The sequence below is a fragment of the Felis catus genome, chromosome A3 (assembly GCF_018350175.1).
Source record: "Felis catus isolate Fca126 chromosome A3, F.catus_Fca126_mat1.0, whole genome shotgun sequence".
Classification (NCBI taxonomy): Eukaryota; Metazoa; Chordata; class Mammalia; order Carnivora; family Felidae; genus Felis; species Felis catus.
In genome coordinates this window covers 59,916,112-59,940,261 of record NC_058370.1, presented here as the reverse complement: position 1 = coordinate 59,940,261, position 24,150 = coordinate 59,916,112, and the positions used below count along the sequence as shown (strand labels likewise).

The window sequence follows — 24,150 nt, the reverse complement described above, 5'->3', positions numbered from 1 at the left end:
TTAACTGGCTTCACAGCTGCACTTCTCAAACAGTGACCATCAGTGCATGAACCAGGGGTCAAAGGCAGAAAGACACTTTCTTAGCCTAAGAGGAGGATCTCTCTGACCTCTTTCCGCATGTGTGTTCATCTAGCTCAACACTGTTGCAAAGGCTGAATTATTTTCTGATAGCTTGATCCTATGCAACAATTAATGCTAAACCATACCTAAAAGAAAGGGATATGGGAAACATTATCCACGGGCTTGGCATTAATCTATTTGGGGTCCACGTTTATAAGTGAAAGCCCTAGAAAACTTGTACGTAACATAATGAAACTTTCCATAAATTGGTGTTATGTTGAATAGGGGAAAGAACATTAGGTTTCACTTTCCCATGCAATGCTTCCACAAATAGCATATTTGGAGCTGGTGTGTTCAGCAAATGTTAGTTTAGATCCATCCACAGGTGCTCTCAGACTGTCATTCTGAGATCCAGCTTACGACACAGGACCATGCAGGGCTCATTTAATTTTGATTTATTCTCATCTTTGGCTGGGATACTCAATGTTACTTGAACTTTTGCTTATGCCAAACTATGAGCATTTATTGTTTTAAATAACTCCTTTGTAATCATAATTTAAGGAAACTAGTTCTGTGTCCTTAATGAAATTGTGATTTCAAACTCCTATTTATTCTCAAAGTGTGGACACTTGTCTGATCATTGGCTACTCCAAATGAAGCTTTTATCCATAAGATTACTCCTGCATTACCCATACGCTTAAAAAATTCTGTTATTTAAGAATTTAATGTCCAGCCAGAATTCTGACAGGATGTAAGATGTAAAGTATATTATTTTCTCAATCTCTAGGCTGGGATAATGCTTGCTTATAAAACACCATGAATCCTGTTATAAGAACTTCTATGTGATTTTTTAAAGCTTTTTATTTAATTTGACATTAATGTATGAAGCACCTTCAAGATAAACACTGTACTGGATGCCAAAGATGTAAACATGAATAAGACAGGGCACTAGCTTACTAGGGACTCACAGACTGTGAAAGAGAGCTATGTGAGCCTAATGAAAACATAGTAGGATGGATGGACGGATGGACGGATGGACGGACGGACGGGTGGACGGGTGGATGGATGGATGGATGGATGGATGGATGGATGGATGGATGGATAATAGATGGCGGGGGCATGCAGAGACAAGAAGTTCTGTGCAGAAACACAGAAACCAAGCCATTCCATGAGGAGCAGAGGTTTCACATAGGAGATGACAAAAGTGCTTTAGTGACAGTTGCCTTGATGGGGTGGGAGTGAGTGGATGCAGAAAATGTCTGGTATGGAAAAACCTACAGTAAAAGCATGAAGGCATGGAAGCCATGGTATATTGGGGGTGGGTGTGGGTGGGAATACAGCCATCAAGTTCAGAGTGGCTAAAGTGTAGTGTACCTGGATTAGTGTTGTGAGGTCAAAGCTAGAAGGGTGAGTTGACGTAAGATTGTGAAGGCTGTATGCTAGGTCCAAGTATTAGATTTTTTTTATCTCTATGTTAGTATTTTCTAGATTTTGTTTCTCAGAATACTAATTCCCTGAGCTATTTTGCACACACACACACACACACACACACACACACACACACACACACAAAACCAAAACTTTTTTTTAAGTTCATTTATTTTGAGAGAGAGAGAGAGAGACAGAATGCAACCTGGGGAGAGGCAGAGAGGGAGAGAGAAAATCCCAAGCAGACTCTGTGCTGTCAGCCCAACGCAGGGCTTGATCCCACAAACCACAAAATTATGACCCGAGCCAAAATCAAAAGTCAGGCATATAACCTACTGAACCACCCAGGTGCCCCCCAAAACATTTTTTGATCAAGTAAGTTTAGAAAACGCTACAACCTTAAGTCTCCTTTCAGAGATTCATAATATACATTTAGTGTAACAGGGCTGAGAAATACCTCAGTAAAAACCATCTTAACTTAAATGCCATTTTCACATAACTATTGACATCCCTCAAAATTAATGTTCTATAGATTACACATGGGAATACTAAATGTTGTTCTAGGAAAGAAGGGAAACAGGAACTGCTGGAGTAAGAATGTAACATGATCAGATTTGTCTTCCATTTTCTCTTCATCAGAAAAATGTATTTTTTAGCAGTTCATGTCTGGTAAGATGTGAATGTTGCACTAAATTTGGAAGAGATGAATGGCAAAAAGCCAAGAGGTGACAAAATATAGGGATGTGGGACCCCACTCAAGAGACTATCTCAGAATAAAATTAAAAGTAATCCATGATGGGGTACATATGGAATGACAGAAACATAACAAATGAGAAAGACTTCAAAGGTTAGCCTAGAGACCCAGTGTAAGGCACTCCTGTAGCCAAGACAGAGAATTTCAAAGAACTCTGCTCTGCAGAAAGACAGTATGATGGGTGCTGGTCATTTTAAGTATGGAGTGCCTACAAAAACATCCATGGGGCACATCGAGAAAACAGACAGTGAGCATAGCGAAATGTATAGAGAAGTTGAATCACTATTATGCTGTATACCTGAAACTAAGGTAGCATTGTATGTTAACTATACTCAATTTTTTTGAATTTTAAAAAAGAAAAAAAAAGAAAGCAAGCAATTAGAAATATGGCTTTTCAGCCTAGAAGGAAGGTCAGAACTAGAGATACATATTGTAATCATACAAATGGTATATGAAGTCATTGGAATGGATAAAGCTCCTCCCCCAACTCTGGGGAAAATGTGTAGAACAAAAAGTATAAAATCCTGGATACCAACATTTCAATGTATAAAATACAAAATTAATTAATGTCTTATGTGACATTTTTATACTGTCATCTGAAGGTATTTTTACTGTAAATTATTGTAATCTTAAGGATTATTGTAACGTCATTATTGTTCTGTTTTATATTATCCAGAAACAGAATATAATGCTGAGCCTGACAGTGTTTTATATTGTTACTTTGGTCACTGCTACATCATGTAAAGGAATCAAAATATGGTTGAAACAGAACAGGATCTAATTAAATACACCTGAAGTCCAGAGTGAATCAGAGAATTGATCAAAGTCTTGCAGGTAGTTAGTCCCGTTTGCAACTAGCCCACTATTTAAAAATTAGTTCATTCCCCTCCATCTTATTGTTTCTAAGGCATGTGAGAATGCAAATGAAATCAAATAATTCACTCAAACAAAATCATTAACAGACATTAGAAAAGCATTTTGCAACTTTCACGTGTTCTCTTTTTAATTGTAATTGCTAAAGAATGTTAACAATATAAGCTATTTTTTCTTGATGTAGCTGAATTATGTTTCACTGGAACATCATGGGATTAGCCTGTATTCCTGGAAGGATGGTCAGGAAAAGCAATATCCTATATTAACAATGGCTCTATCATCCCACATGGCCAATCAACAAAGAGTTACTAAGTGCCTAACATTACTGAAGCACATCCTTACTCAGTTAAGAGACACCAGAGAAAGGAAGAGTAGCAAAATCACAACTGAAGTCAAGGAAGATTCCAACAGCCGCCACTTAATTGCACATAATGATTTCAACTGACTGGCATGAAGTTCTTAAACACTTAAATATAGAATCCTTTAAAATCCATGTTAGATCTAACAGAATTTACAATTCTCTTCAGTGAGAGGAGAACAAAACCTTCAAAAATTATGAAATATTGCTGCACAACAACATGAATATACTTAACACTACTGAACTGTATACTGGTTAAGGGTCGCCTGGGTGGCTCAGTTGGGTAAGCATCCAACTCTTGATTTTGGCTCAGGTCACGATCTCATGGTTCGTGAGTTCAAGCCCTGCATCAGGGTCTGTGCTGAGCAGTGGCAGAGACTGCTTGGGATTCTCTGTCTCCCTGTCTCTGCCCCTCCCCTGCCTAGGTATGCATATGTTCTCTCTCTCTCTCTCTCAAAAATAAATAAATATTTTTTTAATTTAAAAAAATGGTTAAGATGGTAAATTGAATGCTATGTGTTTTTTATCACAGTTAAAAATTTTTAAAGGAATTATGAAATTAACTTCACATACTCTTGTCCATAAAATGTTCCATATCTTACAAGGACTAGGGAGCTGGCCAGTATTCGCAGCTGGTGAGAAAGAAGTGGAACCTGAAGATTAATTGATCAGACAATGCTGTTCAGGGCTTATTAAAGAGATGTTGACAAGATAAACACTGAAAAGCTAGTATCAAAGTGAAATAGTTAAAGAGGAGAGTAACACTAAGATCTGGAAGAATATGAGAGACTTATGAAAAGAATAATCAATAAGATATGGTATGGATAAAGAAGGAGAATCCAAGATCATTCCAGCACATGAGGTTCATACCCAGAAAGCATTTGTTACAAAAAAAAAAAAAAAAAAAAAAAAAAAAGACCTCGGCCTGAATGCTGCTTAACCACCAAGGTCTCAAAGATACCAATCTGAAATACATGCCAGACACTTGAATCAGGAATTCAGATGAAGCCCAACCAACTCCAGCCTTTGTATAACCAGTTCAGCCATCAGGTCTTTTGCAGAGAGGCTACGCTACTCACCTCTCCCTGTGCCTTCTTCACTTCAAGTTTACCTGGGAAGGTGGAGGGACTAACAGAGAAAAGTAAAAATCATTTCACTTTCAATTTGATGGAACTAAAGAAACTTCTGGAGAGTGAGTCTCTTCTAAAAATTTGCTGTGCTCTAGGAAACGGTATAGAACTGAGAAAAATTAAACCCTTTACAGATTTTATGCCTTTAGGCAATCCGACAACTGCTGATCTTCCTTTCCTTTTGGATCTCAGTACTGCAGGCAACTCAGAAACTCTCCTGCTCTGATCTGTACAAAAGGTCATCTGGTGTTTCCAGATCAATCACTGTGGTGTTCCAGTTGCTAAAACAGCAGATTAAATTAGCATCCACAAGAACTGCAAGTCTCTACCCTCCACACCAACACTTGGGGTTAAAAAAATAAATAAATAAACAGGTGAGTCAGAATGCCATGAGTATACTGGGGTTGGAGACTCTTACTGTAATTTATAAAATAAATTAAAAAAAAAAAGAAAATCCAAGTTTTTAATTAAAACCTTCAGAACCTTATCACAAAATGTTTCTGCCTTTACTAATTAAATGGAATTTTTTCCACTTAAAAAAGGCATAGCCAATTTGTAGGGGTAAAATATATAAAATAGTACTTAGAAAAACAAAATGAATTTATTTTCATTGGAATGTATATATTTAGACTACCTTACTGTCTCTGTTCTTTAAATCTAAGCTTGAATATTTATTTTTCATTTAAAAAATGGGCATGTTTTAATTTCCAATCTAAGGATATTATGGTTACCAAAACAATTTATTTTATTTTATTTTTTTACTACTGCTAGCTACTTAATCTGTGAAGTACAGCTCAGGGGAAAAAATGCTGTCATAAAACCTGTTGGTATAAAGATAAGCAGTTTATTTAATATCTAATTAAATGTGGTCACCAGAGAAATCACAGCTTATGAAACTTTATCAGAAAAAGATTAATCCATTTCAGGCTTAACCCAAATGTCATAAGAGAACTCATGAATTTAGATAGGAATCCGCTTATTATCCAAAGACATTTTCATATTGAGTAAGAAGAGCCTATATTACTGGTTATATTTATACTTCAGTCAAATTCATATATGTTGTAGCTATCATTGATTTCAGGGACAATTATCAAACTAGAATAATATAATAGGGAGCCTTTTCCTCTTTGTCAAAGATTTTTATAATGTTCTAAAAACACTTTATGAGTTTATAGACCCCATTCATTCAGAAATTCAAAAAATTATATGACTTGGGTCACTGTAATCAAAAAACAACTATCTAACAAAAAACTACTGAACACCTATTATATGTTGGACTCAGGCACTGGGGAAATGAGAATGGAGAAAAGGATTCTTTCTTTTGAAGGGCTCCCCAAAATCATGAGACAAACCCTTAAATAACCACTGATATAAAGTAACTACTATAGGGCTGAGGTTGCTTGTTTTCCCCCACTATCTATTCATCCCTTTGTCCATAATAAAAAATATCTGGACATGTGGTGACCCAGCGTAAAGGATGAACGCATTTCTCATCCTTCTTTGAAGCTAAGAAAGACAGGTGACTAATTGAGGCCAATGGGATACAAGAGAGAGAGAGAAGTCTGTGCTTTGTGATCCTTCCAGGTTAAAGCTTTAAATGACTGGATATTCCCTCCCCATTCCCCTTCCTCTTCCCTCAGAAGGAACCTGGGCCATCTTGGATCAGGTGGACAAGTGTAGCCCTCTTCTAGGTTATAAAGCTACAGACTAAAAGGAGCCTGCATCCATAAAAGGATGTCACAGAACAGAACCAGCATTCCACCTCAAATTTATAATGAAAGAAAAATAAGCTTTTATTTTGTATTTAAGCTGCCGTTTTTGGAATCTATCACATGAAGCGGCACCATGTTCCAATTAAGATCTAATAGATATGCTGCTTCTTCTGAGAGTTTGGTACTAGAAAATGTCCATTAAAAGGAAGAACCAATATGTGGTATTAAAAGCAAAGGACAGCTTGATTTCTAACTTTTTCATGAAAAATAAAACCCTGAATTATAACAATAAACAAATTGTACATGAACAAAATACAAGTGAGAATTAAAATTGTGTAAATTCTTAGAGGAGAATGATTTAAGAAATTGGGGGGGGGTATAATTTTTTGTTAACAAAATTGTATAGTCATGTGATGGAGTTAATGAAAAAAAAACTGACATAGTAAGAAACAGAATAGGTACCAAAAACTGATCACTGACATGTAGGAAAGGCTTAGGAAAACAGTAGTGATTACAGGTGAAATAATAAAGATCAAAGCAATTAGAAAGGAACTAACAGATATGAAAGATAAAGATGATTCAACACAAGAGTAATTAATTCCTTTAAGAGGCAAATCAAAAACAGTGTGTGCAAACAATGTGTGTAAACACTTAATACAGGAAAATTCCCTGAACTGGAAGAATGAACTATTCTGGCAAGATTGAAAGAGCAATCCATGTTTTGGGAAATGCTAAGACATATTTTGATTAAACTGCAGAAGTTTAAAGAAATAATTCTTTAGGTATTCAAGCAGAAAGAACCAACCATTTTCAAGAAGTAACAGGATAGCCATATTTGAAGAATATATATATATACCAATGCTCAAGAGAGTCTCCAAACTGGCAAAACCAAAGAAATATAAACAGAGATAGAGGTGAACAAAGAGAATGTTATCTGGAATGAAATTCATCTTATGTTTGTGGGACCCTTTTTTCTGGATGGTGGGATTTGAGTTAATTTTTAAATTTCATTTTCTTCATTATTTAGATAATTTGAATGAGCATGTAATGTGTTAACAAAAACAATGAGTAAGTAAGCAGAAAAATATCAAGAATAAGATAGAAAGCAAATATACCAATATATTAATAGTGATCAATTCTGGGTGGTGGCTTTCTAATTTACAAATATATTATCATTTTCTGTAAGATGAACTGGACTTGAAGGAGGAATTTGGCAGGCAAACTAAGGAAGAACAATACTACAGGCATACAAGCAAAGCCAGACTATTATGAAAGAAAATGGCATGCTTAGGAAACAGCAAGAGGTCTGGTAAGTAGACAGGGATGAAGCCTGGGTAAGATTATATGCTATTATAATATTCATTTATATGAATATATTCATTTCCAGTCTTTATTTTTGTCCTTGATCTAACTAACATCATTCAAACCAGTTACAGTATGTTTGTCTCTATTTATCAGGTACAAAATCTCAAAGTCCAGACTTCAGGAACAAAATAATTAAGTACTAGATCTAACAGAATCCTATTCTAGGTGATAGTGCAAAGACAGATGAGAAGCAGAGCCTGTCCTCAAAGTGCTTACAATATATTTGTGAGACAAGACAGACAAACAAAACAATAAATAATAATAAATAGTAATATAACACATAGTGACCTTATTGGAATTTAGAAGAAAGGAAGCTCTTTGGTGATTGGAGCAGACTATGGAAGTGCACAACTTAGGCCAGGTTCTGGAAGAAAGGATCGAACATTTTGATTTAAGATTTCCATCTCACAAGAAATTACATTATTTTATCCCTACCTACAGCTACATCACAATTCCATAAAGATGGAGTGTTTACCACTTGTTTCATACTGAATTATAAAGAAAAGATGGACTGAACAATCACTTATGCTAGAATATGGCTGTGGGGAAATATAAACAAGTAAGTAAAGTCTTATCTTGTATCAAAATAAATTCCAGATGCATAACTTTTCATCTAGTTCCTTTATGGTTTTACATGTTAGACTTAACTCTTTAATGTATCTATGGAAATAGCCTTTTTAACATAATTACAAAGGAAGAGATCAAAAGGAAACGAGATACAAAATTTAATTTCTACATTATAAACAAAGGTTAATCAAGAAAGGGGAGAATTGCTTCCAATATATTTAGAAAAGGTTCATCTTCCTAATTTTTAAAGAAACTCCTAACTCAGTAAGAAAAAATACAAACACTTCAGTGGAAAAATGGGTAAAGAATGTGAAAAGAAAATTACAAAAGATTATATATGATAACCTTTCTTCATTTTAGAATTGTAAATTAGATGTCCAAGAGTTTTTCCTTGAAAATATGATATCTATACAAATTTACTTATAAGGCTATTTATTGCAGAATAATTTAGAATAGTGAAAAAAAAACAAAAACAGCCTAAATGCCCAACAAAAGGGTTGTGTAAATAAATTATGGAATCTCCATAGGATAAAACCACTGAAGTTCCCAACTAAATGAGATGCAAAGACCATATGCTGAACGTTGCCAAAGACTGTTCAATGACATGGCAAGTGGTTTTGGTATGTAAGGAAAATAGTTGGGAAAATAACCATATATGATAGCTTCACCCCAGTTCAATAAAGAAGGTCTAAGTATAGAAAAAGAGCAGAAGGATCTATACCAAAATGTTAACTGTAACTACTTCCAGATTGCAGGATTACATGTGATTTTTTTTCTCTTTTATGTTCTTAATGTTATCCAAATTTTTTATAATGAAGACATATTACTCTCAAAATCTTTGCTGCCCTTTACAGCAAAATTTCTGGAAAGAGCTGTCTATATGTCATGTGTCTAATTCCTTCTCATGATTTTCTCTTAAACTCAGACTTTGGCCTCCAAAATGCTCATTGAGGTAACTGGTGACTTCCATGTTACTAAATCCAACACCAAGAATTGAAACTGATTAATTTCCTTCCCTTGTTGATACCATTTTCCTTCTGTCTTCTAGATACTGCACTGTTTTCTTCCTGCCTACTGATCCCTTCCTTTCTGTCTCCTTTGCTAGCACCTTCTCTTCTAACTCCTTGATGTAGGAGTACATGAGGGCTCAGCCCTCTTCTTTAGCCACACTAATCTGAGGGACCTCATCCAGCCTCAAGGCATTATCACATGTATGCCAATGACTTCCAAATCTGTATCTTCAGTCCAGATACATATTCCTTCTCTACCAAATTCCACACCTGTGGCTCCAATGTATGTGTCTACTCATATCTACCTGGATGTCTAACAGATACTTGTCAAACTCCAGTAAGCTCATATGAATTCCTGCTCTTCTCAAAAACCTGCTTCTATAGCTTTTCCCATCTCAGTTAAAGTAACTTCTTTCTTCCAGTTGCCCAAGTCAAAAATCTGTCCCCAATTCCTCTCCATCTGTCATCCAGCGAATCAATTCTTGCCTGACTCTCCTCCAAATTATATCCAGAATCCAATCTTCTCATCATCTTTGCTACAACCTAGGTCCTATAACTACTATCATCTCCCCCCTTTCTCTGCCCCAGATTAAAGAAATCATCTGCCAAGTGATCTCCTGCTTCCACCTCTACCCATTACAGTTTATTCTCAACATGACAGCCACACTGATCCTTGTAATACTTAAGATAGATCATGACACTTTGTGCTCAGAACCCCTGAAGGGCTCCCAATTCTCACTCACAGTAATACCATGGTCCTTCCTGTGGCCTAAAGCCCTTATGTGATGTGGTTTCCTCTCCCATTCCCTTCCTCCTTGTATATTCCACTCCAGCACACTGTCCTCTTGGTATTATAGGGCAAGGAGGTGTGTTCCGTTTCCACTTGCACCTTTGCCCTAGCTACCCACTCTACTCCAGCTAACTTCTTCTTTCTCCAGGTACCTCCTGCTAACGTTGCCTCACCCTCTTGTGGTTCACGTTTCAATTTCTTAATGTGGATTACTTTATCTACTCTTTTTAATACTGCAACCTGCTCCCTATCCTCCAAACCTATCTATCTGTACCCCTCTACAGGTGTAAACCCAGCCCCGTTTACTATGCTGTGCTTGCTCCCTTTTCTGAAATACTAACCACAAATTATAAAAGGGTAAGAAACAGTAATACTAACCACAAACTATCAAAATGGTAAAGGAATAATCAAGATAGGTTATGCTGAAGCAACGAAGGTTCCTCTGAAAACTCGTGTTTAAATTACTTTGATGCCATCTGGAAAAGGGTGGCGTGACCCTGAGGGAGGGACTGTCCAGAGGACCTAACCTACAGGAATTAATAATAAAACACAAACATAGGTGAAATATCCAGCAATTTGAAGTCCCAGTGGGCACACCTAATGCTAAGAAGTATAAGCTATTGGAAGGTTGACTTATACATCAACCCAAGGAAGGGTGAGAGCTGTCCAAAGATGGGAAGCCTATCCCAGGAGGTGGTAATTTCCCTCTTAGCTGTGGGGGTTGAGCACAAACAGGATGAGCCTCAGTAAGGACGTCACAGAGAGTAGTCAAACATCCCACAGGAGGTTTGGAGTAGACCTTCCCTCGCCCATGCTCTCTCTGTGAGATTTTCAAGACATCCAAGAATGAGGGGGGGAAGGGAGTGGCTGATCTATATTTGTTTCCAGGGCTTATGTAGATCAGTAACTGAATGCACACATTTTCCTATTTTCTACTGTTTAGCCTTCTGTCACACAGATAAAGAGTCAACCATTTACTGTGTATTATAGGCATGCCACTAGCTATGTGGACCCAAATGCTATGTAACCAGCAATATTTCTGAAGGATATGTCTCCAAGACAACAAATAAACAGAGCTCTGGATAAATGTGTGGACTATGTTTACATAAATTATGAAATAACGCATTACCATGAATAAGTCAAACATGAATCATGACAGAAACAAGATCCATGAAGCACAAAATGACATATAGAGAAAAAGGGCCAAAGGAACATTCTGGAAATCAGTACCTCTAAGAACCCCATGTATTCCAAGTTATTTCAAATCCATTAAAACTTAATTCACATAGCAGAAAGTTTGAAAATGTGGTCTCTTCCCCACTGTCCCTTGGCCCCCTCACCACCCTCCTCATTCCCAAGTCCTCATGCTACAGCTGGCATCACGTGGCCAGAGAAACAAGCATCTGCCTGCAGCACATACACAGAACACCGCACACACTGCCCCGAGGCCAGAGTTTCTGCTCAGGAAAACCAAACAAAGGAGAACAAGGAAAAAGAGGCAGAGCACATAACATCCCTGGCAGAGACACCGCCTGCTATGGCTTTTGTTTCTGAGGCCAGCATATAGCTCTATGGTTTATTTTACATGGGCTGTGTTTACATACATCAGTAAATATGGTTCCCATTTCTCTTTGTAACGGCAGCTATAAATTATATGTTGGAAGTGTTTGGCTTTTCTCCTCCCATAAAAGGTTTTGTAGGAATTACTGAGGCCCCAAGGAGAGGAGGTCAGTGTTTGGAGGGGAGTGACTTCCTTCACCCATATCCTTAAATTAATTAACTAATTCAATAAATACCTATTGAGCACAAACTATGTGCCAGGCACAGTTAGGGAAACTTCAGTAAACAAACTCCAGTAGAAACAAAACAAAATCCTTGCTTTTATCACATGGATATTCTAGTAAAATTCACCACCTCACCTCAATTTCCAGATTCTGAACTCTCAAAACATCTAGGGCTGCGCATATTAGAAGGTAAATGTGAAGTAAACATACCTACTATAAATAATAATAATTATTATCATTATTGAGTTATTGTTACTGTGGATTTTTAAGAGCTTACTATGTGCCAGCCACACTATTCTAAACACTGTACAAGTATTAACTTATTAAATAGTCATAAAAACGCTATCAAATGCTATCAGGTACTGTTTATCGAATTGTGTCCTTCACAGTTATAAATTTTAGATAGAGATAGGGTCTGTACAGAAGTAATCAAGTTAACAATGAGGTCATTATGGTGGACCCTAATCCAGTATGACTGATGTCCTTACAAAAAGGGGAAATTTAGAAAGACACACACATAGAGAGAAAACAACATAAAGACACAGGGAGAAGACAGCCATCTTCAAGCCAGTAAGCTAGGCTACAACAGATTCTCCCTCACAGCCCTCAGAAGAAACCAACTCTGCCAACACCTTGATTTCAGGGTTCTGGCCTCCAGTCCTGTGAGGCAATTAATTTGTTGTTCTAAACCAACCAATTTGTGGTACTTTGTTAAGGCATTCCTGGCTTACTAGTCATGATTCCGTGTCACAGATAAAGCCACTGAGACACAAGGTCATCTGGCTAGCCAATGGACTGACAGTCAAAGTCAGAAGATCTAACTCCAGAAACCACACTCCTCATTCTGTTCTAAAATCAGGCCAATTACTGCAGACACAGGTCCCAGTCAGTATCACTTCTCAACACCTCTGTTGATCCTAAAGCCTGACCTTTGGCCAAAATGGAAAACTGCGACGTCCAGGGGCGGCTGGCACGCTGCTTGTCACACTTGCAGCCACAGGACAGAGTGTGTGACTGGCAGCAGGGAAACTGCACTCTCATCTACCATAAAGGTATTGGTAACGCTGGTTAATCATGTGGGTAAGTGATTCTCCTCCTCGGCCCAATTAAACATGCTATTTAATACTGTGTGGCTTCAAAGAGATCTATTTCAGTGAGTCATTCTAAATACTACCTGGAGGGGCGCCTGGGTGGCTCAGTCGGTTAAGCGGCTGACTTTGGCTCAGGTCATGATCTCACGATCCGTGAGTTCGAGCCCCGCGTCGGGCTCTGTGCTGACAGCTCAGAGCCTGGAGCCCGTTTCAGATTCTGTGTCTCCCTCTCTCTCTGCCCTTCCTCTGTTCATGCTCTGTCTCTCTCTGTCTCAAAAATAAATAAACATTAAAAAAAAATAAAAAAAAATACTACCTGGAAATTTTAACACTTTTCCTCAGCCCATATCTTGTTGATTTTATATTTCATTTAACTGGAAATAAAGCTCAAGTGTGATATGTTCCACTACAGGTAATAATAGCTCAGGAAAGCCAAATGCACAGGAAGAGAGAGAAAATTCGATCCCAGACTTGGCAATAAAATCTCAGGAGGGGGCTAAGCATTAAATAAGAGAGAATCATGTCACTCAGGCTTTGCGATATTAATCCAGGATAATCTCAGTCTTCAAGATTTCCATTATTTCTAACAAACAAACACCAAAAAACTTCCGGAACTTCATTCTTCTTTTCCCTTCCCCCCATCTCTCTGCCTCTCTCGCTTTAGCTCTCTCTCTCTCTCTCTCACACACACACACACACACAACCACTTCCAATACTATCATTTCTCTATCTTGTTTGCTTTTGTCATTTCAGAGGTATTTCTAGGAAGAGTAATATAGCCAATATTTACTGAATGCTTACTATATTGTCACTGTGCTAAGTACATGACATTCTTCAACTCATCGATTGACTCCTCTTTCCAGCAACTCTGACACATAGATATTATCATTTTCTCCACACATAAGAAAACTGAGGCCCAGAGAAGTTAAACCACTTGCCCTGGGCCACATGTCTAATAAGTGGGAGAGCCAGGATTTGAACCTACACCTTGCAAAGCCATCAGGATTCCACCATGTATCCTATGCATCTGAAAGCTTGCCCAGGATTTCCAACCAAGAACGAACCAACTACAAAAGAAGAGGCTTTTGTCATTGGACTGTTAAGTGATACTTTTTCCAGGGTAGGAGAGGTTCTTGGATTATATACCATCTTTTCAAGTGGCTCCAAACACAGAGGCCTCAGGCTCTTGATTAGCCCCAGGTTTGGAGTCAACACACATAAGGTTGCAGTTTAAGAGAAAACAGCCCCGTAATCTGTCCAGATGCTTTCCGGGAGAGGAAACTTTATGAGAACTGAGAAAATATACAGGGAAAGTAGAGGGGACTTGCTAATAGCCTCCCTCCGGGTCTCACCCTCAATGCCTCCATCATTGGGAGTAGTTTACTACCTTATGGCTAGAAAATGTGGTTTTATAATATGAACCCAGAGAGGAAAGGGGGTGGAAAAGGACACCAGCACCTTCACACAAGACACATTTTAATATCCTTTCTTCAAAGTTTTCAATAAAGGGTTATAGAAGCTGAAGTTATTTTTAAGTGACTAAGTGCTTTACCTTTCAGGGCCTCGCTGGCTGAACATAAAAGTACCAAAAAATATGGAAACATTTCCACTTGCCAGCCTTCATTTTGACCTTCAAAATGACCCATCTATAAGATGGAAAACAAGTCCTTTCATATCTGAGATCAAAGTTGTGGGTCTTCCCTCTTTTAAGTCTACAGGGTACAAGTTGTGTATGTCCTCACTCCGGGAACAGATAGCACGGATTACATGGGGAGGAGGAAGCACAGAGGAGAACCATCTGTGCTGGTACTAAGCCCACCCCCCCCCGCTCCCCCCCCCCCCGCTGTCCCACTGCCCCACAAGATGTGGCCTCTTGAAGGAGGATGGAAGTGATGACGATGGGGAGGATGAAACTACAACAGTCAGGGAAACCGAGTCTCCAATCTGGACATACACCCTCATTTCATCAATGAACCAGCCATCAGATAGCATGCTTCCATTTGAAAACATTATACATCTCAAATGTAATTAAGAAATTTAGACTGGCATGAATATGTAATGTACACATTGCTCTGCAGATGCCTTTTCCGTCCGACAGGCTGGTGCCGACTTTAATTTGGAAGAAATCCATTTTCATACAAAGGTAACCAAGAGTGACAGGAAATAGGAAGCCTACATCATTTATCTTCTGTGAACTTAGAAAAAAAAAATCAGTTAATTGCTTTTCTAGGAAGCTATTTTGTGGAATCACGGTGCTTTATCTTTCTGTTCTTATTCATGGTATAAATGGTGATTTTAAAATGCCCATTGTGAAAATGCTGATTAATCAATACATCTTCAACTATTTACTTATTTTAACAAAATTCTGACCAGCCAAAAATGGCGTCTCTGTTCTTGTGGATGAATTATCAACCACTAGGAAAAGTCCTAATATACACATAGTCTATTAACTGATATTCAAATTGAGGTATCTCTTTCCTCATCATTGATTAAACTAAGAGCAGCAGGTCCTGCGTTCTCTCCTTCCTTCCCTGGCTTTGCAGATGTGTTCTATTCTCAGCCATCAGAGCCCTCTGTGAGAGTGGTCTTAAGTCACTGCTACTTATTAAATTAATAACAAAAAGAAACTAAAATGTGTATGTTTTGGAATACCAGTGAAGCTGTAACTTGCCGAACAAACTGATTTCATAGCCCATGAGGCCTATATTCCCGTGCTTTGTCTCAGTGGCACTGCATATTAGGCTTTTTTATAGGATTGTCCCATTTCTGTCTTCCTGTATCACCTAGCATATACATATGTATTTTTAAATTCTACCAAGTTTGAGGCCAATATAAAGTACTCTTTTCAAATCTAAAATTATCATTTTAATAATAATTTTGTATTATTCCATGAGTGAAGGATAGATACAGCATGAAGCTAATGACGCATGAGCTTCAGGGCCTCTTAGGTGAACATTCCTCCAAGGCCCCAGGAGGGGCTCTAGCAATGAGTTAAAGCATGTTTTTGTAAAAATTTCAAGCATAAGATAATTTTTCTACTCCTTTTTTCCTAACGAAAACTCCCAAGACAGTATTTATTTTAGGTCCCACAAAACCTATATCTACTCCTAGGTTAACAGTCCCCAGTGTCTGGATCTTGAATTACATGTAAAGGGCAAAACATCAATTTTGTGTGTGTATGTGAAACAAAAAATTTTCTTCAACTGCAAATAAGATTTAGTGTGCCCTACCCAAGAATGTTCTAGAACACATGCTGCAGTCATTTCTTATGTCCCTCACCTAACGCTAGTCACCCTTCCAAGTGGCACTCCAGGGAAGGCTCACTTAATGAGGGATGGCATCAAGAATCAAAAATTCAGCTATAACAACAAAAATATGTTTTTCATTAAACACAAAACTGTGCTGGGGAAAACCAGCCAGGAGACAGGTGTATCAGTTAAGGAACTCCCTTGAGGTCTTTAACTTCCACATCAAATTGCACTGAATTTTTCCACACTAATTACCTATTATTGAAGACTAAAGAATTATAACAAATAATTCGGCATGGCAGCAGATATAGAGTGCAGATGTTGTAAGAAAAAGAATGAAAAATTTCATGAAGTGTAACATCAGGCAAAAGAGATTCACAAATTCTCAATTTTTTAAAATAACATTGAATAGTTTTCTACCACAAGGATTATGAAGGTGAGGAAATTTTCTAGGACTAGAAGGCCAATTTTAAATTTAGTTTGGACTGTACGTGAGAGAAATTGCAAATTAAAAGCTAAGTGCTGGAGTCTAATTTATTCAATTCATGTAAATTTCTTGCACATAGAGATCACATCTTAGATTTTTTTTTTTCAATTTCTCACATCACATTACACCTAGTCATTGATTTGATTTCTTATGAGGACTGTACCTACACAATGCCATACAGCTATATTTGCATCTCCCTTGTCTTTACGTCATTTTTACCTAACACTTCCTTTCAGCCCCCAAAACCTTCACACAGGCATAAGTCTTATTCTACACCTAATGCCCTGGGAAAGTATAGTCAAATCAGGAAAGTTCCTTTCAGGTCACTGCCTCTGTAAATTTCCCTAAGATAATGCATTCCTTACCTCATTGAAAATTAATGTCAGTACTATCAAGAGAACATTTTTATATAGGTACTATCTGCATAAAAAAAATACACATTAATATTTCTTGTTTGCCACATTTGTTTTATTCTCTCCAGAAAATAAAGGTAAATATCCCCATAAAAGTACAAACTGATTAGCTGATAAAATTCTTCAGTTTCTGTGCTATGATTATGGATTTTATAGAGATGTCCTATAAATAATGATATACTGCAAAAGGGTATATATAAAAGGGTCTCTCGGAGTACTGTTAAAACAAACAAACAAACAAACAAAAAAACTCTTTGAGTCTGAAAGATGGAAAATGTAACTTATAGATACTATTCTGCTGCTAACTGGGAAAGATTCATTTTCTTATTATAATAGACTGATTAAACACACAAGTGTTGCAAAATTCAAATTATCATATTTTCCATAATATGCACAGTTTTTTGCTAAAATAAGGACTGTACATCTCTCATACCAAAAACAAAAAAACCAAATCCACCAATTAAAACTTTGTTTTACGAATGACACTTCTTACCTTTTCCTAACCACGCTTGATTGGCCTCTTTAGAGTATTCAGTATAGAATGTTAGGAAGGAAGCAAGCTGACTGGCTCGATGTCATTACATGGGGGAAATGAAACACTTCCTTTTTAAAAGCTCTAATTTCTCCTCGTATGACTTTCTATCCTAGGCATTTCCCTCTTTCTGTGATTACTGAACCGTAGTACAATGTGTCATTCCCAATCTGGGGTCTTGGAAGGGCGTCCTGAAAGTGTCCATGTTATTAATGACATACCCAAAGCCTAATGAAAACTGTATAGTTATCTTCATAGGATTATACTGGCTATCAAAAACTGGCTTTTAACCAGGGCTTTATCAACTCATTGAGTTACAAAGTAAATAAATAAATTACCACCTAATAAACTTGAAGTTTCTTTGGCACATAAAAATCATTTTAATAGGGAATCAATTGGGATTACAATTATAAGGGATTCCTAGTGGTTGCAGCCACCTCTGTTCAAGGATAAGCCATGTTTAATTTGCCAGGTCATTTGATGACAACAAAAATCAAAGGGCTTGATAAATTCATTTTGTAAAGTGATATTAATGTGTGTTTCTTACAAACTTTTAAAAACATAAATGCTTGCAGAAATTATGTGTTGCTTCTATTAATTCCTAAGAATACTTTATGGGATCCATCATAAATGAATAATTAAAAGGAGTTACTAGTATACATGTCACTTAATTTCTTCTTTAGAACCTATATAAACACCTTAGAGTAAAAAAATATATATCTTCTCCTTCAAGGGTAATATGTTGATCTCCCAACTGGTGCATGGTGCTTTCTGAAGTGATAGCTCAGCTCAGAAATGATTAACTTCAGCCTTGTCAGACTCCCAACAAGAAACATCAAATCATTCGTGTTTCATTTGGTTATTAAATCAAATTAAAATATACAGAATATTCTGCAGTGTTACTCCATCTTTAAAAATGACTGTGTCAAAAAGAAAAAAAAAAATGGACAGTTCCTAAATCCAATGCTCCAGAATTCACATTTTATGTTTGTTAATATACCACATCACAGCAAAACAAAACAAAAAAAAATGCGCAGGCATACTTTTTCATGTGCTCTTGACAACTGTCATCAATTTGTAATATAGTCTGAAATGTGGTTCTTTAAAACAAAACTTCATTTTCCATCCAGATTTACTGTTCAAGTGAGTAATCATGGCTTCTTTGCTACCCCTGTGATTATGTGATTTGCCTTTTTGAATTCTAATATTCTATACATCCAATATACATATTTTATAATGCAATAAATAAATACTTTCAAGATAAATAAATAAATAAATAATTTCAAATAAATAAATTCAAGATGCAAACCAGAAGAATCTGAACTAAAAGATTTCATTCTCTTCATATAACCTAAGATCATTTTTATAGGACAAGGAGAGTTCTTACTTGATTCAAATCAATTAACCTGGATTTTAAATATTATAGTATGGACAAGACTTTGATACATTTGAATATGCACCATACTTAATATTAAGTCTTTTTTTTAAGTAGGCTTCATGTCCAACACGGGGCTGGAAGTCACAACCCTGAGATGAAGACCTGATATCAAGAGTCAGATACTCCACCAACCGAGCCACCCAGGTGCCCCTCAATATTGAGTCATTTAATAGTTACTTTAAAAATCATTATGAGGTTTACTTTGTGAAGTCTGTGCTGGAACATTCCAAAACTGACAAAAGCGTCAAACTTCTGGACTCTTTTACATAAAAATTAACCTCTTTATATATAGCCTTTACAATACCTTTATTTCTAATATATAGTATCTGTGTCAACACTGACTCATTAACAATACAAAAAAAAATCCCTTGAACTATATTGAAGGAGACATTCCTTTCCTGAATGAATGTAGACACATAACTGCATGTATTGGAACTTAAAAATAATTTGGTGATAATCAATTTGAGAAAGTTGATAGGAAACCATTATTTATGTGTACATCCTCCTTTAGTGATTGCTACAAATCCTACCATATGGAGTTGTTCACACACTGAAATAAAGAAACATGGGAGTTTAATTTGTAATCGTCCAGTGGTCACTTAGAACTGCTCAGATGTATGTAGGTGGTATTGAGAAAACTTACCTCTCCTTGCTTGGGGATGCTGAACTTGGACAGCTTGGCCTTGGCTCTGGTGGACTCTGGCTTGGTGGCCGGGACTCCCCTGTATGACGTACAGTGCACACTGGTTTCTGTGGATGACTTAAGCTTTGGAGACTCATCAGGAGCCTGATCTTGGCCGTCCATCGGCCGCACATATGCAGTTGGTTTCTGCTGAACCAGGCTGGGTTTTGAAGCCAGGGATGGAGGAAAGTTCTGAACACAGTGTCCGCTGCTGTGCTTGGCTGCCATAGCAGGTGGCCTTTCCTGGGTCTGAAGCCCCACCTCTACATTGCACACTTGCTTGGCTCGTGGCTGCTGTCTGCCAACACCATCTCCAAGCAAGGTCCTGAGAGAGCCTTGTGCTGAGTTGGAAGAAGAAGAAGAAGAGGAAGATGAGGATGAGGGGCTCGACACAGAGTGGTTAGGTTTTTTATTATGGTTCTTTGGGTTAGCAGATCTGTTCAAATCAAGCAACCTGGGTCCGTGCTTACTTGCTCTCTGTTGGCCATCTGATGGTGGGTGCCCAGCCTTCTGCCAGCCCATGGTGCCCCTCTTACTCTGCTGCACAGGGACAGCTGCTGGTGTGGAAGATGCAGTGCTACAGACAGATGAGGGCTGGGTCTGGGCTCTTGAATCTGCAACAAAATGTTCATCGATCTTGTTCACAGGAGCCTGAGGAACCCCAGGTTTGGGAACGCCAACGAGATGACTCTGATTAGATCTATCAGTTAAAAAGTCTTTCATTTCATCGTAATTGCCTAAAGTATTCTGGATCCGGTTGGAGAGCTCATCTCCCTTGTTCGTCTGGAGAAAGAGAAACACACGTACCCTCTTGTTAGAGACAACAGAAACACAGGAAACAACGGAGAGGTGCCATTATTGATCACAGTAGGCTTGTCACATTCAGAATAAGAGTTGGGGGATGACATCAAAACTGTCCTTTGCTGGGGCGCCTGGGTGGCTCAGTCGGTTGAGCATCCGACTTCGGCTCAGGTCATGATCTCACGGTTCGTGAGTTCGAACCCCGCATTGGGCTCTGTGCTGACAGCTCAGAGCCTGGAGCCTGCTTCAAATTCTGTGTCCCCCTCTCTCTCCGCCCCACCCCTGCTTGTGCTCTGTCTCGGTCTTTCAAAAATGAATAAACATTAAAAAAAACCCAAAAACCTGTCCTTTGCTAAAGAAGTCCATCCACACTCTGTATCATGCCAGAACCAGGAAGCTGTTAAGAGCCTTAGACTACATCAAAAAGGAATCTATCCTTGGTGGTGTGCTACAGCTAAGGAAATCAGAAAATTTACCACTGTAGCTGCACAAAACAGTCTCAATTAAGACTTTCCAGGATTAGGTTTTCTTTTCTTTTTTATAGTCCCTTTGGAAGCTTTTCTTGAAAATTCAAATTTGGCTCAAATTGTTCTGCTGCCAATTTCTAAATATATAATTATTCTTGTCAGAAACCCAGAGGGACAGGCAAAAGAAGTCAGAGTAAAGCTTAAAATGAACATGGGGCTAAATGTGCAAGAAGCCACCAGCCTAAACTATCCATAGTTCTGTGCAGCCTCAGATATTAGTGAAATCTTGGAAGACCTTTCATCTTGGAAGAGAAGCTGTATCTCTGACCTTTGGTATAAATGAGAAGCAATCCAGCAGCTTTTTTCTCATCACCCTATCAGGTACCCTGATTGCAGCATGACCCATGTGTGGCAAATGTTACCAAACCTCTTTATATTTCCTAATAGCTGAGAAAAAAACATAACAAGTGGCATTGACTTTGAAAATCAATGCAGAAATGAAGTCTATACTATTGATAAAAATCACAGCAAACAGCTCTCACTATTAAGCAAAAGTTATATTTTACTGAGGCAGCAGGCAGTCAAGTCGTGTGAACTCAACACCAAGATCTGTGATCTGAGAAGACCTCATTTTGAGCGGCTGAGCTGTCTTCCTGGGCTGACCAGGCAGAGAGCCAGCTGAAGTTTGGTTGGTCGACTCTTCCAATACAGACTGAAAGTAGAGGTACAAGTGAAGGTGAAGATGAACAACAGAAAACCATCTACCTTGTAGGGTTCACTGAAAAGGGAGTAACTCGAATTAAATGCGCCATCATCCTGCTGAGTTTCCTGATTTCTTCTTTCTCGTTCTTTCCTCCGTAACACATTTCTATCTGGTTCATAGACGCTGCATCAGGAGAAAGAAAAGAGAACAACCACACAGGAAAAAGTTAAAGGCTAAAGCCCAGTCAAACATTCCCCTGAGTGCAGAAGTCTGGGTCATGGACAAATGGTGATGATAAGAACATGGATCAGATTAAAGCCAGTCTAATCAAGCATATGAGCTTGGGTGTCTGATAATTACATTCTTCAGGAGCAAAAGAAAATCCTTAGGACAAGTTCCAACCAGTACTAGACCTCTCTGCCTGATATGTAAAACAGGAAATATCTAAGCAATTTTGACAGGAGAAGACTGAAAGTAATCTTAAGGCAGACAGTAATTACAGTGATGTGTAAATAGAAATTATGAGCATATTTCCTCTTAAGACATAGCCTCTGAGTGTTATATGGGAATGCTTCTGTTCTTGTCTTTCTTTCTTTTTCTTTTTTTTTCTTTCTTTCTTTTTTTTTTTTTTTTTTTTTTTGCATGGCTGTGTTTCTGTAGTGATTCTTTCATTAACTAGCTCCCTAAAGAGCTGTTAAAACTCCATGCTGCAGTGGTTTTCACAGTTATGAGCCTTCTTCTGATCTCTGCTAATCAGTCAAGTCGTCAAACTACTACTGAATCAATTCTTCCTTCTGATATATTTGACACTATCACTCCTAACTATGAAAAATGTGCCAGGAGGAAGGGGTGCAGGCAACGAAGGGAGAGAACGGAAATTGAATTATGGTGTGTCATCAAGGATCTCAGCCTTTTTGTTAAAGAAAATTAATATCTATTCTCCCAAAATACAATTATGAAGTGACCAGACACCAGATAACTGGGAGGACTAAGGGAGTGTTCCTTCCCCCTCATAAGGAGGAAATAAAGGGGCTAATTCAACTAATAATAAGGAAGTGACCCGTTTACTGAAGGAAGGAAATACACATGTTTTTTTCAGCTTGGTACATAAAGTAAATCTGGCTCAGTGGAGACAACATAACTGACATGTCCCTCAGAATGAGCACTGTCTTCATTTCCTAGCAGAAGCATTTTAAGTGACCTTGTTCTGCTTAGAGCTCCCACTTGATCTAATGCACAGATGCCTGAGCTGGGAGCCAGGACAACTGCCTACTGACTGTGGTTCTCCCATAACTAGCGAGATGATGATGGGAAAGCCACACAACCTCTCTGCACCCCAGTGTCTTCATTATAAAACAGGGATGTTTCATGGCGTTGTAAGGTTTAAACGTGAAGGTAATCTACAAAATGGCTTTGGAATAGCTTTAGGTGCCCAAACTCCAATGTACTGCTTTTAAATGTTGTTAATAATGAAAGGATCTGTGGGTTCATAGAAATATATGAGTGAGATCCTGTTTTGTCTAGTTTTGTTTTAGCTGAATTGCTATCTTGAGTATAAGAGAATATTTGTGTCATGTAGCTATAGAGGACACAAATAAAATGATCATAAAATACATATTGCTTATCCTTCTAGCTCTGCCCGGGTGGATAGAATATACTTTAAATTCGCTAAGGGGCAATGCTAAATATGCTTTCAGCAAGGCTGGGAGAACACCTAAGGAATTTCATTTAAATTTAAGATTAGGAAATGTTAAAATACCCAGAACATATCACCTATTAGCATTTTAATTCATCTTTCGTACGTTACCCAAAGTTATTAGATTGGGGAGTCCAACCAGTGACCTTCACATAAACGGAGCCTGCAGCCACAGCCTTACCAAATGAGAGGCTCACAGCTCTGACATTGCGATCACTAAGAACTCTCTGGATGGCTATAGTGATAGTGACTGGCATAAGGAAGGCATAAGATGAAAATGACACTCTTATTCACAGAACCAGGCTTCAAGTTCAAAGAAGAGGCTATGATTGCCCTGCCCTGCTTGTGGACATTCGCAATATGAGACCGCAGCTTTCACAAACATTCCATGGATTTCAAATGGAGACTGCTCTGACAACATATGACTCATGCTGTGGATGGGCATGAAGTGAGCTTTAACCAAGGGGACAAATCGAGCTTTACTATGAACTTGCTAACTTTAGGACCCAAACCAGCATTTGGCAATCAGAAAAATAAGCTTGCATACCATGCACCGTACTTCTTCCCCTCTCCAGCACACACAGGTATCTGCGAAGCACCAACTATGCAGGACTCCATGCACAGAGACTTCCATAAACATGCTTGCTGCCCTCAGGCAAGGTCAAACCAACCAAACACACAAGACTGGTATGATGCATGAAGTGGCCTTATGTAACATGGAGCAGGCAGGTGGTCATTTAGGATGATTTCAGGACTTCTGA

The 24,150-nt window shown here is 38.1% G+C and overlaps 1 protein-coding gene across 7 annotated transcripts in view; it reads right to left on the bottom strand.

The window, feature by feature from the left end:
- AFF3 (AF4/FMR2 family member 3) overlaps positions 1–24,150 on the bottom strand; it is a 571,747-nt gene that overhangs the window by 419,634 nt on the left and 127,963 nt on the right. For 5 of the 7 annotated variants that reach the window (XM_045054068.1, XM_045054069.1, XM_045054070.1 and 2 more), the window contains 2 exons: positions 21,756–21,876; positions 19,684–20,505 (listed from right to left, as the gene is read on the bottom strand). In XM_045054068.1, coding sequence (XP_044910003.1) covers positions 19,684–20,505; positions 21,756–21,876 — 943 coding nt within the window. The remainder of the gene's footprint in view (positions 1–19,683; positions 20,506–21,755; positions 21,877–24,150) is intronic. The other 2 variants (XM_045054073.1, XM_023251586.2) reach the window with 1 other exon arrangement.